Source organism: Rhinolophus sinicus, chromosome 3 (assembly GCF_057876585.1).
Source record: "Rhinolophus sinicus isolate RSI-liver-muscle chromosome 3, RSI-T2T, whole genome shotgun sequence".
In the NCBI taxonomy this organism is placed as follows: Eukaryota; Metazoa; Chordata; class Mammalia; order Chiroptera; family Rhinolophidae; genus Rhinolophus; species Rhinolophus sinicus.
The window spans coordinates 117,178,173-117,194,170 of NC_142503.1; the positions used below are offsets into that span (position 1 = coordinate 117,178,173).

The following is a 15,998-nucleotide window of genomic DNA, read 5'->3' on the forward strand; positions in this document are numbered from 1 at the left end:
GTTGCTGGTTCCACTCCCACAAGGGATGGTGGGCTGCGCCCCCTGCAACTAGCAACGGCAACTGGACCTGGAGCTGAGCTGCGCCCTCCACAACTAAGATTGAAAGGACAACAACTTGACTTGGAAAAAGTCCTGGAAGTACACACTGTTCCCCAATAAAGTCCTGTTCCCTTTCCCCAAATTATATATAAATATATAAATAAATAAATAAATAAATAAATAAATAAATATATATATATATATATATATATTTATATATGATTCAACCAAATTATATATATATATATATATATATATATATATTATATATATATATATATATATATGATTCAACTAAAGGAATTTGAAAACAAAAAGATAGTATGACTTTGTTTTACAGTATTCTCCCTACTTCCCTGGAAAAAAGAGGACATACAACTTTTAACAAAGGTTCTGATGAATTTTCTGCTGGAAGGACAAGTCAAGCCAAGTAATAATGACCCAGGTTTGGTTAGTTAGGAAGGCATGTAGAAGTAAGTCTGTTGAGATACACTGTCCAGAGTGTGTTATGTTTTGCTGTTAAAGCTTAATCAAGGCATCCACAAATGAATGACTGATCATGCTTGTGAGGTGTGTGAAGTGATTTAACATCTTGAATGCTATCACCAATCTAAAAGTAAGAAATACATTTATTCAAGGGTAAAAATTCTGGTGGTCATGCCAACAGCAATAATACCTTCAGTGAATGATACAAATAAATTTAAAATGGAAAATTCCCCTCTACTTGTTGAATGACCTAATAGAGTATGAAAATGAAACTTTGCTTTATGTTTTTGATTACTTGATATTGTCTCAGGTCACTAAGGCTGTGCTTTTGCTTTTAATCTGTTTTCTCTTTGCTTTTCATATCAGACAATTTCTGTTGATCAATTTTTAAGTTCTTTGACCATTTCTTCTGCTGTCTCCAATCTTCTCTTCAACTCATCAAGTAATTGTTTTTCTCATTTCATATATTATAGCTCTTTCGTTTCTAAATTTCCATTTGATTTTTAAAATAGCTTCCATGTCCCTGATAAGGTTCCCTTATTTTTTCAGTTAGTATTACAATATTTTAATTTGTCTTTGAATACATACAGAGAGTGCCAAAAAAAATGTATACACATTTTAAGAAAGAACAAAACTGTATTAAAATTGTAATACAATGAATGACGCTAACATTCATTTGATTAATGCCATCTTTTGAGTGAATGTCATACTACACATTGCTACTGTAATTCAATTCAACTTTGAAAAGTAATACATAGATAACCTCTCTTAAAATGTGTACATTTTTTGTGGCATCCCCGGTATTATTATGTATATTTGCCTCCTTAAATGGACTTTTCTACTAATTCCAACATCTTGGTCATCTAGAAGTCTGTTTCTAGTATTAACTGCTTTCTCTTTTGTCCTTGGACATTATCTCCTATGTCTTCAGGTGCCTACTAATTTTTTATTATAATCTGGACATTGTGAATAATACATTTTAGACTCTTTGGATTCTGGAGTCTGTTATTCTTCTTTGAATAGTATTGATTTTTGTTCTAGCAGACAGTTAAATTGCTAACTGATTCCCCCTTAATCTTGTGGAGCACTGGTTTTGCATGTTGCTAGGTATATTTATTTTTCCCTCCTATTTAAGGCCAATCTTGTAGTCCTCGGACATTGCCTTGTCTTCCAAGGCAAGCTTTCTTTCAATGCAAAGCCAGAGGTGTTCATTGAATCTAACTTAATGAGAATCAAACTTCAAACACTCCCACTCAGCTTTTACAGTTTTCCATGTTCTGTTTTCTGCTGAGCTCCTTGACATCTCTCCTGAGCATATGCATTTCAGAAGTTAGCCTATGATTTAAGTGGCACTCAAATCCAAATCTCTGGTCTCTGTCCCCAGTGATCCCCCTCACCCCAATCCCCTGCATGGCTTCCTCTGTTCTGGGATTTCCCCACCTTAATTTTCCAGATATTCTTGCAGCCTCTAACTCCATCCTCTGATATCTCAAGCTGAAAATACTGGGCTTTTTCTGATTGTTTTCTATTTGCCCTATGCTCTATTGTCTGAGTAGTGCCTTCAGTGGAATAGCCTTATAAACTTGTTCTTACTCTGTTGAGTCATTCCATTAAAGATTAGAAGCCCCTTCAGTTTCTCTCTGCTTTTGATCACTTTCTGGTACCTTCAAATAATTGTGTGTGTGTGTGTGTGTGTGTGTGTGTGTGTGTGTGTGGTCCAGAGTTTATTATTGTTATCTGAGAAAGGCTTAGTCTTATATAAGCTACTTTCCATTACCAGAATCAGAACTCCCATTCAAGAATATACACTTAAAACAAGCTTTTTAGGTGATTCTTATGTACTCTAAAGTTTGAGAGCTGCTGTCTTAGATAAACTTCTGTGCTTAACTTTATCTTTTAAGAAGTCATCTTCTTTCCTGTAAAGAAGAACTTAAACTTTTTAGGTACATTAGTCATACTCCTTTAACGGTGAAAGTAAAGTCCTACAAACACAATAACTATACTCAGTGTGTTCTTTGTTACTGCATTTCCCCAAAGGAACTAGAATCTGTTTGTCAGAAATCAGAGAAAAATTGTAATAGAACAGAAAGAATACAGTGTGATCCCACAGTACTTGTTTGTTAGGTTTAAAATGTGATAACACCTAATATCTAATATCAAAATTACCCTAGAGAATCCTATAAAATGGTGGAAAATGTTTGTGTATATAATTTGATACAGTAATTTGTATGCACATTGAAGTTTGAGGACTACTGAGCTATACAAAAAAAATTCTCTAAGCAGGTGAGTGGACAAACTATCCTGCTGTCAAAATAACTATAAAATTAGAAGACATGGAATGGAGGATAGGTAGAGAATTCTTAAAAGTTCCTGTTTGTCTGTGTTGACTTCTCTTGTGTTTTGGAATATGGCATGCTGACAATCAAAACTGAGCTGTGCTACTTACTAGCCATGTCACCTTCAGCAATTTATTTTACCTTTCTCGGCTTTGGTTTTTCTCATCTATAAAAAAAAATAATAAATAAATAAATAAACAAACAAACAAACAAACACAGGAATTCAGCAAGAAGTCAATTGGTCCTAGAAAGTATAATGATTGTCTTTATGAAAAGGCATTCATTTAAAAAAAGAATGCCAGTAAAAGTTGAAAGTAGTGATCATAGAAAAGAAACAATTACGGAATAAAATTATTTGGGGTAAAACAAAAATAAATTGGGGAAATGCTACCTTTCTCTTGAATATGAATGCCAAAATGCCTAGGACATTTCCTGGGATATGTTGGAAGGGAGGGGCCAGGACTTTCTAAGACTATTCCCTGAGCTTTGTTCTCAAAAAACCCAGGCAAATGCATTTCTTATGACTGGTTTGGATTTCAGTCTGTGTTCTCCTAATACTTTGTTTTTAAAGGGGGCAAGGTTTCAATGAACAACTTCAACTTAAATACAAGGTAACCTTTTGAAAGCTATATTGTAGATTCCTCCTCACTTTCCCCCCAAAATACATCTTGATGGATAATTTATGAGAGACCTGGGCAAGAAAAGAGTAGCCATGATTAGGGGAATTACATCCTGGAAAGTCTTAAAATAATGATAAAATGTCTAACTCTGATATTTCCACATGGAAATGTACTGACTGCTGTTCTGGAAGCAATCAGTGGCAGTTCCATTTTTCCGTATAGGATATAGTGAGAGGTGACAATCTTGTGTGCCTTTTGGGCAGGTGGTAAGCAGGGCCAGGAAACTATATTTATACAAGGTAGTAAAAATAAACTTTCTAGATCAGAGGCTGGAGGGAGTTTATAGAGATTGCTGGAGGAGAGATGAAGCCCTCCCATTGCGCCTCACTTTTGTGCTGTCCTTGGAAACAATGTAAGCCAGAAGATAGTGGAGCAACATCTTTAAAATATTACAAGAAAAAAATACTGTCAACCTATAATTCTACACCTAATGAAAATATCTTTAAAAAATAAAGACTAAAGACATTTTCAGATGTGCAAAAGCTGAAAGAATTCATAACCATCAGACCTGAACTACAAAAAAAAAATGTTTAAAAGAAATTCTTCAGATAAAAGAAAAATAACAGCAAATGGAAATATGGAACTACTGAATAGTACCAGTTGCTTTAGACTAATTTTGTCCCCCAAAATTCATATGTTGAAGCCCTAACCTTCAAAGTGACTGTATCTGGAGATAAGGTATTTAGTTGGAAATTATGTAAAATATGTCAAATGAGGTCAAAAGGGTGGGGTCCTACTCCAATGGGACTGTGGCCTTATAGGAAGAGGAAGAGAGAGAGAGCTTGCTCCATTATGTGAGGAAACCATGAGAAGTCACCATACACAGCCAGGAAAAATCTTCGCCTGAAACTGAACCTTGTGGGACCTTGATCTTGGGCTTTCCAGCTTCCAAAACTGTGAGAAAATAAAATTCTGTTGTTTAAGCTAACAGTTTATAGTATTTTATTATGGCAGCCCAAGAAGACGAATAATACAAGAGCTTATGGGGGTACTGGGGTAGTGGGGAGTTTATGCCATTCATCTAAATCAACAACACAGAATAAAAGGCAAGTTGGGGTAGGCTTATGAGTGTGGATTGGAATATGTTATGTTTGGTGGACATTCATATGAGGATATAAACAACTGGAAATATAGGTCTGAGGCTCTGGAGAGAGGTTCACGAGAGCTACATATTGGAACCATCAGCAATAGGCGGCAGTTGAAGCCATAGAGATGGGTTACACAGTGGAGGAAGAAAGTCTTCCAAGAATGGAGAAGAAATGGCCAGAGACAGGGAGGAGAACATGACTGAGTGGAGGCTCTGAAACCAATGAGGGAATTTTAAGAAGAGGTATCAAATGCACACTGGGCACTTGTCTAGGGACATGTCTAAGTGTTTGGCATGGCCCTTAAAATCAAGGACCCTACACTGAAGCTGAGAAGAGAATACAAGCACATATGAAACAATTAGGAAATCATTCAATTAGGGTGACTTGTCTTACTATTGTAACAAAAGGGCAATAAAGATTCATCAATTTATTCCATATATTGAGCTCCTACTGTGTGTCAGACATTTAGTTGTTGGAAAAGGCAACTGGGCTTTTTAAAAAGAAGGGTGTGATTTGGTTATGGGGGTGAGAATAATGATATTCTGGCTAAGTGGAAAAGAACAAAAGCAAAGTAATTTAGGCATGTGGGGAGGAGAGTGGAGAGGATTCAGTCTTGACAAGAATGCAAGGAAGGAGAATAATTGGGGAGAAAGCCTGGCTGAGTGTGTTGGTGCCAGAGATTAGATGGCTGGAGGCCACCAGCCCTAGTGTAGCTAGTCCCAGAAGTATTCTTGCTCCAATATTTCCTAGGCGCCATGCATCTATTACTGCAACAGTAAGCAGAGCCCCCTTGCATCAAGCAAGTAGAGCCACGGATTTCTGCAGGCTTTGGACATGAAGAAAGTTCAAGCTACTTCACTAGCCACCAAGATACATGTTTAATTGCTATCATAGATGGAGAGGAAATTCTCATAATGAGATTCCAAGGCCAAGCATAATTAGAGGAGGGCTTTAGGTATCACAGCAGCTACCATGGCCCTGATCTACACATTGGCTTTTTCAAAAAGCACTCAGCCCTAAGGAAAAAATGATATCTTGCCATCTACAACAATATGGATAGACCTAGAGGGTGTTATGCTAAATGAAATAAGTCTGACTGAGAAAGACAAATACCATATGATCTCACTTATGTGTGGAATCTAAAGAACAGAATAAAGAATAAACAAAACAGAAATAGACTCATAGATACAGAGAACAAACTGATGGTTGCTAGATGGGAGGGGATTGGGAGGATGGGTGACAAAGGAAGTACAAATTGATAGTCACAAAATAGTCATGGGGATGTGAAATACAGTATGGGGAATACAGTCTATAATATTGTAAAAACTATATAGTGTCAGATGGGTACTAGACTTATGGGGGGATTACTTCATAAATTATATAAATTCCTAACCACTAAGCTGTACACCTGAAACTAATATAAAACAATATTGAATGTCAACTATAATTTTTAGAAATATATAGTCATGGAATGTAAAGTACAGCATAGGGAATGTAGTCACTGGTATTGTAATAGCTATGTACAGTGTCAGATGGGTAGTAGACTTGTTGGGGTTATCACATTGTGAAGGGTGTAAATGTCTAATCACTGTGTCGTTTTGTACACCTGAAACTAGGTAATAATAAAGCTAAAAAGAGAAAAAGAAAAAGAAAAGCAGGTGCGAGAGTCGATCATAACCTATATGTGGCTTTGAGTGGACCAATTGGAAGGCGAAAATATGGTCGGGTGGATAATATGGTGAATAGTTGTTAGGTGGGCACATTCGTGGCGTATTAACCATTACCCTTGACAGGAGGACCTATTAACAAAGCTTCCCAGGACCGCCCTGAGGGTGCAGTTTTCCAAGTGGCCGGAAGAGGGCGCTGCGGATCGCTTTGGTCTGCAACTGTCAGACAGACCCCGAGTCCAGGAAGGCGAAGGGAAAGCCAGCTTTGGTCTCGTCCCGGAAAACCCAGAGCAGCGAGATCTCCCAGAGAGTGCCTGCGGTTGGCACCGCGGTTGCCTGAAACTTTGCCCCCGCCAGGTGTTGGAGGCTGGGGGAACGTGGGAGGTTGGAGAGGAGAAAAGGAACGGAGGAAGAAACCTTAACGCTGCTGGCGACTCCGCGGTAAATGCGAACACAAGTCCATGGGCGCACACATCTGGGGCTGTGGTTTGATGGGAGATGGACGGTAGAAAGAGCTGCAGGTTTCCGCCATCTAAAGCTGAATGCGGTTGTACATGTCCTGGGATGAAACAGCCTTGCCGCCACAAGGATCCTTCCTAAATCTGTCATTTCGATCTCAAGCAGTGGCTGCAAAACTTTCCCTTGAACTGCAGGCGTCCCAAAGCGTCTCCGCGGGAGTCCCGCTCCTTAGAATGGGGGCTTCCCATCTGCCCAGAGTATGGTGGAATCACCAGTATCCACTCTCTCACACGGTTGGAGGCTCCTAATTTAAACAGTAACGAAGAGCTGGGAGGAAGTAGAAGCCGATTCGCTGTGTGGCTCTGGCTCAGCTCGTGCACCTGTCTCCTGCGGTGCCCGCTTCGTCCTCTTTGGGTCTCTGAGCAGCTGCAGGCCCGCGTCCCCCACTTCCCACCCCTGTCTTAGTTTCTCCGCATTTCAAAGGATGCTGCTAAGCACTGAGTTCCCCCTTCTTTCTGCTTTGTAACCCAGTCCCCAAATTCGCTCCTACCCCAGACCCCTTCCCGCCAGGGGGCGTCCCTGGAGTTAGTGGAGAGGGTAGGCACTCTGTACCTTGGGACAAGTTGAATCTAGACTTGAAGTGTGTGACAGGAAAACAGGCCGGTTTCGAGACCACAGGTGTCAACCTCTTGGAGGGCTTGACCTGACAGAGGACAAGATTCTTCAACCCTGAAGGCACGAGAGCTGGACTCTCCTCCTGGAGGACTCTGGCCTTCAATGTACCACCTCGCCTCGCATTCCCACCCCTGAGGGCGCCAGTGCAGGGAGAGGGCGGCACAGGAGCCTCCCTCGGATGTCCTCGCGTCGCCCCCTCTTCCAGGCCTGCCCAGAGGCAACGGCTTGAGGAGAGCGTCCCCAAAGGGAAGGTCACCCTCAAAAACCCTAGAGAGTCAATCCGAGACGCGGAACAGAAGGAGCGCGCTTTAGGGCGGACCGCGGAATAGCTCTTCCTCACCTCGCGAAAGCCGCCCTACTGCACACCCCCAGGCTTCACGCAGATCCTTGAGCGCTTGATTCTGGTGCCTGGGCAAAGGGCCACCGGGGTTCTGTGAGATCCGGAGGAGGAAGACGCCCTCCAGAGGGGGTTCCAGATCCTGTTTCGGTTCCTTGGATCTCGGATTTGGAGAGCAGCGACCCCAGAGCAGGGCTGCGTTCCTGCTTTCCGCTCCCTGGGCGGGCTTGCCTCGATGGCGCCTAGGAGCCCGGCTAAGCCTGGCTCTGGAGCTTGCAGCTGGCTGAGGAAGACTCACCCGCCGCGGGCCTGGGCGCGGGGGCGGAGGAGGGACCCTGAGAGCTTCATGCAGAGAGTTAGAGGCCTGGATTCACAGTTTCTATAAACCCAAGTTGCAGAAGTAATAACCCCTTCCGTTTGCGAGTGATTTTTATGATTTACAAACTCACGCACGTGATCTCATCATTAAGTACTTGGATCCTTAGCACAACCTAGGAGGTACACAAGGCAGGTTGTGACCATATTTTGCAGCTCAGTAAACAGGTGCTAAGAGGCTTTATTTCCTTAATTCAACATTTGTTAAGGCACTGGAGGATTGAAGGATAAATAAAACGGGGGCTTGTCCTGGAGGAAGGGGCAGAATACAACATCCCAGTTCACTCTGGCTGTGATGGGAGTGGCCCCAGGGTGTGGTGGGAGCCCACAAGAGCTATGCCACAGAGTTGAAAAGCGGCAAAGCGGGCTCGAATTCCAGGACTTCTGACTTCTACTCAAGTTCTCTGCCCACCACCACTGAGCACTTGAAGATCCGGAAATGGTGCGGAAACTCATACACAAACCTTCATTACATCAGTCTGTCTCGGTTGGATCCCCGAGTAACGTTTATCACCAAATACCTACACATGATTTGGGTGATTTACTGTGAATGTATAAGCTGCTTGTGAGTAGGAGCCTCATCTAGTTTGTTTAAGGCTGAATTTTCAGGCCTAGCACAGAACCTGGTACACAGCCACGGGCACTTAATAATTATTTGTTGAATGAATCACGAATTGCGATAAAACTCGGAACAAAATAACACCACGAGGAAACATGGTCGCTCACCTCCCTAGAGGAGGTGTGAAGGACCATGAAGGGCATTAGAAAAATGGAGGCGGGAGAACAGGCGTTCCCTATTCCTCCCCGACCCGGTTTGAGCTACAAACCTTGATTTAGCTTCTGTATGAGCCCTGTGTTCTAAGTTCTCAAGGAAGTGACCCAAGGAGGGAGAAGGGCGTTTCCTGTGGACCACGCGGGTGGTGGGCAAAGAGGGATGGCAATTCCAAGCATCCTTCCCCGGGCCTGGGCCTGGGCCTGCGCCTGCGCCTCCGGGGTCTCTAGATTCTGGGCCGATCCGCAGCCAGCAAAGCAGAGTGTGGCAGGGATTGAGGCGGGCGTGTGCGGCCGCTCTAGGGAAAGCTCCTTGAGAGGCCAGAGCTGGGACAGGCCCTGCCACTGTCCCACCGCACTCGCCCCGCCTGGGCAGTTAGATGGATACAGGAAGACGCGTAGGCCCTACCAGGTGAACACAGGGTTCCCAAGAATCTCCTGCAGCCAGGGAGATATTTCTGGTTTCATTGGGTCCGCCCTATTAAAGATTAGCCCGGGAGGCGGCTGAAAGAAAGACCACTCTGGTCTGGCAGAGGTGTTGGGGCCAGGAGAGGGACTCTCAAGGCCTTTGCTTGGACAAGCTCGGAGATAAAGATGTCCGCCTTCCCCGCCCCCCCCCCACAAGACGCCTTCGTTTTCGAGCTTATTCTTGGCAGTGCAGCATATGTGGGAAAGAGTGCGGAGCCGTGTGTGTGTGTGTGTGTGTGAACGCGCGCGCGCGCGCGACCCCGTTTGTGTGAAGGGACAGAGCTAGGAGAGGTGCGGGGGCTGGTGCTGCAAGTCGCCGCAAAGGCCCAGGCGAAGTCTAGACCAGGGCTGATGCTGGTGCGCGCCGGCCGGAGGAGGTTGCGGCACAAACTTGGTTGCAGGGAGAGAGGGTGGAGCAGGAGCCGTGGCCTGCCTGGCCCCTCCCTCGAGCTCTGGCTTCAGCTCAGCGCCGGGACCCATCGCCTGCTGCGTGGCCCCCGGTCCGGGTCCGCTCTTCAAGCCTTGGGTGGGGGTGTAGACAGGGAGCTGAAAGCCACGTGCGCCCAGGCCTGATGCGGAACGGGAACTCCGCGGAGGGACGAAGACCGAGGAGGCATGCTCAGGGACTGTGGAAGATACACCCAACTCTTCCCTTAACTCAGATTCAGTGCCCTAAGGGGTCGGGGGAAGGGGATACTAATGATAACAATACAGAAATCTCCAGCGCAGGCACTGAACTTAAAAATTTCGAAAGCTTCCAAAGCACTTTTATGTGCCTAGTCTTCCTTGAATCTCGCAAGAACCTTCTGAAGAATTACCTCCTTTTCTAAATGGCATTGAGATTGGGAGACACGTACGTCCTACACTTGGTGTTTCTTACACTTACAAATAACATGATATAAAGGGAAGGGAGAGAGAAAAAGAAGGCGGGTAACTGGGAAACCCACCCCGCCTTGGCATGAAGACCTCACTCGAGACGCAGGCCTGGGGCTGGGTTCTTCATGCAGACAAGATCTGTATTCAGTTTTGTCCGCTCTCCTTCAACTGTTCACTTGAGCCTAACATCATCGTCCCTCCTTGCTCCCTAAGCTTAGACACGACATTGGCCAAAGCACTATTGATGGGGTCGTTCCTGAGAGCGCCCCCCAGAGAAGCTCCTTGGAAGGAAAGGCAAGGAGCCGGCTTGGTGCGTGTCTTCGCAGCACAACCGACGGCCGCTTCTCCGCTCCCAGACTCAGGTTTGCCTGCCCCAAAGCCGCCAAGGGGGACGCGCAGAAACGTGGGCCCACGCTTAGGGGTGATACCCCGAGCTTTCTCTCCACTAGTAAGGGACGTAGGTGGTGAGGAAAGCGAACGTTAATATAGAAGTTGGCTTTATTTTGAGGGAATGCAGAGCACTCCCCAAAGAGAGGATTGAAATAAAAAGCCAATAAACAAAACAACTTCCCTACTACAATGGCTATTAATGGGAAAAGGAGCCTAACCTGATGAAATGAATCGTTCAAAGTGTCTGTTCATCATTGGGAGTTCCGTCTTTACAAGTAGGGGAAAGAAAATGTAAAAACCAAAGCCAAATTCGAGTAGCCTCCTTAACCGGCCCGCTCAGCGTCTTAGAGGCCCTTGCTTGGCCAGGGAGCGCTCCGCCCTCCCAGTCCCTAGAGCAGAGAGGAGACTAAAACAGCCACAGTATAAACGACAACAAAAGGTTTAAAATCCAAGGGGAAAAGTCGGGGTGGGTCTCAGGATCTGCGCCGCGCAGGGCTCTCTCGGCTCTGTAGTCCACTCCGCTGGAGGCTCAGGCCTGGCTGGAGCAGCAACGCAGATGCCTTGGCCCCGGTGGAGAGCGCAGCCCACAGCTCCCCCTCTCCAGGCGCCCAAGGACCCTCAAGGCGCAGGGCTCACACTTGAAGCCTGGGAACGCGCAGACAGGAAACCCACTTCCTCCTAAGCAGTTTCTTGCTCGCCGGATGAGAGGCGTCCAATTGAAGCAGAATGATCCTCATCTACTAATATCCAGCGTGGCCACAAAGCGACTGGCCATTTACGCCGCCACTTTAAACAAAGATATTTGGTTATTCCCGGGGAAGCAAGTGCACTTTTGCATGGCTGAGCTCCGGGCGGAGGCAAGCCTCAGCCCAGCCTCCCGCCCGCAGGGCTGCTCGCGCCTCGGGATTCGCCCCCTCCCGGCTAGCTGGGCCCGCCAGGGTTCAGGCTAAGTTCTGCCAGGCAACAGGCAGGCGGACACTCACGACGCTCTCTGCCCGCACCCTTCCTGAAGCATCAGAGGGGAAATCAGCGTGGCCCTGGGCTCGGGTGCTGGGGCTGTGATGTCCTTGGAAAGTCAGCTCCAGTTCCAGAACCCCGAGCGTCCAGGCAATGGGCGAGGGTCGGGGACACCAGGTTTGTTAGAGGTGGGGCAATTTAAGTGATGCCCTCTCGCGTTAATTCGCCCCCCACCCCCAGTCTCCCAGCTCCGACGGCCAGTGGTGTGCTTGCCTTGACCCGGGTGAGGGTGGGGAAAGAGAGCTCCCTGAGGGGTGAGGGGGGCGTGATGCGAGGCGGGGGGCCTGGTCCGCGGAGTAGACCCTGAGCTAGGGGGAGGGGAACGCAGGGATCTGGGACAGCCTCTCCGCCGCAGCCGATCCCCTGCTCAGCGCCCCCTCCGCCCGCTGGGATTCTCTCTCGGGCAGGGGGAAAGGGGGCGGGGAGCAGAGGTGTCCCTCTGACGGCGGCAGAAGAGGCAGACAGACTGACGGACACGCAGCCAACAGTGCGGCCCCAGGGTTCGTCCCCAGACTCGCGAGCTCATTTGGTGGCGACTGGGCTCGGCGCCGCGAAGTCCGATGTGGTCCGGAGACAGTGGGAAGGCGCGGGGCTGGGAGGCCGCGGCGGGAGGGAGGAGCAGCCCCCGCAGGCTCAGGTGAAACCCCCCAGCCCGTCCCTTGGCCCCCTCCCTCTAAACACCTGTCTCTGCCCGGGGAACCCTGACAGAACTGGAAAGCGGTTCACTTTGTAACTCTGCAAGTTGGTTGCAAAGCAGCATTCACCTTCCTTCCTCACCATCATCACTCCTCCTCGGCTACTCTCCACCCCACCTCTTGCCCTCCCCTCTCTCGGTTCCCTCCTCCTTCCTCTCCTCCCCCTGAGCGCCGCCCGCACCCCACAATATGGGGGTGAGGGTGTCGGGGGAGGGGGAAAGAAATGCTTTGGGTTCTCTTTCTCTCTCTCTCTCTCTCTCTCTCTCTCTCTCTCTCTCTCTCTCTCTCTCTCTCTCTCTCCCTCCCTCCCTCCCTCCCTCCCTCCCTCCCTCCCTCCCTCTTTGAGACCTAAAAATCCTGACAAGTGAAACTTAAAGGTGTTTACCTTGTCATCAGCATGTAAGCTAATTATCTCGGGCAAGATGTAGGCTTCTATTGTCTTGTTGCTTTAGCGCTTATGCCCCGCCTCTGGTGGCTGCCTAAAACCTGGCGCCGGGCTAAAACAAACGCGAGGCAGCCCCCGAGCCTCCACTCAAGCCAATTAAGGCGGACTCGGTCCACTCGGTTACGTGTACATCCAACAAGATCGGCGTTAAGGTAACACCAGAATATTTGGCAAAGGGAGAAAAAAAAAAAGCAGCGAGACTTCGCCTTCCCCCTCTCCCTTTTTTTTCCTCCTCTTCCTTCCTCCTCCAGCCGCCGCCGAATCATGTCGATGAGTCCAAAGCACACGACTCCGTTCTCAGTGTCTGACATCTTGAGTCCCCTGGAGGAAAGCTACAAGAAAGTGGGCATGGAGGGCGGCGGCCTCGGGGCTCCGCTGGCGGCTTACAGGCAAGGCCAGGCGGCACCACCGGCCGCGGCCATGCAGCAGCACGCCGTGGGGCACCACGGCGCCGTCACCGCCGCCTACCACATGACGGCGGCGGGGGTGCCCCAGCTCTCGCATTCCGCCGTGGGGGGCTACTGCAACGGCAACCTGGGCAACATGAGCGAGCTGCCGCCGTACCAGGACACCATGCGGAACACCGCCTCGGGCCCCGGATGGTACGGCGCCAACCCAGACCCGCGCTTCCCCGCCAGTAAGTGAGGCCGTCCCACTGCGGGGCCGCGGGCTGAGCGCGGGAGGCGCGGGGAGAGCCGCCCGGAAGGCGCGGCGCCTGCCGGCTGTGCGCTGGGCATCAGGGTGGGCAGCCTGGCAGCGGCGCCAGGGAGTCGGGTGCGGGAGCTGGGGATTCTTCCCGGTGCTGGGCTGAGGGGTCCAAGAAGAGACACTTAGTAGCGCTGGGGTCCTGCGGGCAAGTGCTGGTACTCGGCGTCTCCCAGTTGCGGCCAACTGGCCGGTCTGCTCCGCGCAGGAGATCTCGGAGTGCAGACCGAGGCTCCCCCCTAACTTAGGGAGTTACGGCAAGCAGGGCGCCAAGAGGCGCGGCCTGGCCGGGCAGGAGGCTGGCGTGCTGGAGCCGGCTACTCTCCAGTCTAGGCAGGTGGGAGGGCGCGCGGCTCTACAGGGGGATCTAAATGGACTGAGCAAGAGCCCGCACTGGGGCTGACAGGAGAGAGCGGCCAAGAGGCAAACTGTTTGAGGGTTCCAGCTTTTGGAACACCTCCCTCTCCTAAGCTTCCAAAGTTGGGGTCTACCATCGGACCCCAGATCCTGGCCAGGGCCCAGTTCACCGCCGGTGGCACGTTAACCCCGCGACTCCCGCCGAGGTTAGGCGCGGAAGGAACTGGAGCGGCCTTTCTCCACGGTGCTTTTTGGGTGGAGCAGTGAGACTGAGGGAGGTAGCTGGGGCTGAGGCGGGAGCTCTCCAGGCAACCCCTCGACGGCACAGCCGGGGGCAGGCGTTGGCGATCCCCGCGGTTGGGCCTCTCAGGGCGGAGGCGGCCTAGGTGAGGAGGGCGCCGTCGGGGCCGGGCCTGGCGGGCCATGGTGCAGAAGGCAGAGGTGGCCTGGCCCGGCCCGGCCCCGGCCGACGCTGTGCGTTTGTCGCTTGCAGTCTCCCGCTTCATGGGCCCGGCGAGCGGCATGAACATGAGCGGCATGGGCGGCCTGGGCTCGCTTGGGGACGTGAGCAAGAACATGGCCCCACTGCCAAGCGCACCGCGCCGGAAGCGCCGGGTGCTCTTCTCCCAGGCGCAGGTGTACGAACTGGAGCGACGCTTCAAACAACAGAAGTACCTGTCGGCGCCCGAGCGCGAGCACCTGGCCAGCATGATCCACCTGACCCCCACGCAGGTCAAGATCTGGTTCCAGAACCACCGCTACAAGATGAAGCGCCAAGCCAAGGACAAGGCGGCACAGCAGCAACTGCAGCAGGACAGCGGCGGCGGCGGCGGGGGCGCCGGGTGCCCACAGCAGCAGCAAGCGCAGCAACAGTCGCCGCGCCGCGTGGCGGTGCCGGTCCTGGTGAAAGACGGCAAACCGTGCCAGGCGGGCGCCCCGGCGACTGGAGCAGCCAGCCTGCAAGGCCACGCGCAACAGCAGGCGCAGCAGCAGGCGCAGGCCGCTCAGGCGGCGGCGGCGGCGATTTCAGTGGGCAGCGGCGGCCCGGGCCTGGGTGCACACCCGGGCCACCAACCAGGCAGCGCGGGCCAGTCGCCGGACCTGGCACACCACGCCGCCAGCCCTGCGGCGCTGCAGGGCCAGGTCTCCAGCCTGTCCCACCTGAACTCCTCGGGCTCGGACTACGGCACCATGTCCTGCTCCACCTTGCTATATGGTCGGACCTGGTGAGAGGACGCTGGGCCGTGCCTAGCCCAGCACGCTGCCTCATCGCTTCCCCTCTGCCCGCCACACACTCCAACCACCTGCCGCTCCATGCGCTTCGACTTTTCTTAAGAACCTGTCCCGTTTAGACCGAGGGAAAAAACACAAAGGCCAAACTGCTGGACGTCTTTCTTTCTTTTCTAAAATTTGTGGGATTTTTTAAAAAAGAAAATAAAAACAACCAAACGAATCCAATTCTTTAAAGGAGCCTTTCTTTAAACAGAGGACACAACAAAAACAACTTTGGGGATGTCGTTTAGGTGATTCAAATGAGTTTCCCACGCTCGGGCGGGGTACAGTTTGGAGAGGGCTCTATGCTGCCATGGCTCTGGACTCTAAAGATCGCACACTTCACTCTGGGTACACTGTGCCAGTAAAGTGGACTCGCTTGTAAATACTAGGATTTCTTTCGAAGGGGAGACAGGGTCTGGGGAGAGGAAAGACTCTTCGACGGAACCCACTTGTCACTGACACAAAGAAAAAGCCCCCTCCCAGCAACCTCCGGCCGCCCAGGCTCAGCCTGACTGCCCTGGCTAAAACTGTTTTATGTTTGATGTGAACTTGTAGCTGTACACGCTGTCAAAGTTGGACTAAACGCCTAGTTTTTAGTAATCTGTACATTTTGTTGTTAAAAAAAAACAAAAACAAAAAAAACAAACAAAAAAAACCCAAACCCAGTCCCGGTCCCCAGCCCATCATATTTTTTATGGGCACTGACAAATCTGTGTATATTATTTGGCAGTTTGGTATTTGCAGCGTCAGTCTTTTTCTGTTGTAACTTATGTAGATATCTGGCTTAAATATAGTTCCTAAGAAGCTTCTAATAAATTATACAAATTAAAAAGATTCCTTTTCTGATTAAAAACCTA

At 49.5% G+C, this 15,998-nt stretch overlaps 1 protein-coding gene across 3 annotated transcripts; it reads left to right on the forward strand.

Moving 5' to 3' along the window:
* Positions 1-11,428: 11,428 nt before the first annotated feature.
* Positions 11,429-15,998, forward strand: NKX2-1 (NK2 homeobox 1). 3 transcript variants are annotated; one of them, XM_019749167.3, is made up of 3 exons: positions 11,429-11,781; positions 13,056-13,441; positions 14,360-15,998. In XM_019749167.3, exons 2-3 carry the CDS (start codon positions 13,069-13,071, stop codon positions 15,094-15,096), a joined length of 1,110 nt encoding a protein of 369 aa, XP_019604726.1. In that variant the 5' UTR covers positions 11,429-11,781; positions 13,056-13,068; the 3' UTR covers positions 15,097-15,998. The 3 variants fall into 3 exon arrangements, with proteins under 3 accessions (XP_019604726.1, XP_019604725.1, XP_019604724.1); XM_019749166.3 differs by lacking the exon at positions 11,429-11,781 and adding an exon at positions 11,792-12,301; XM_019749165.3 differs by lacking the exon at positions 11,429-11,781 and adding an exon at positions 12,695-12,956.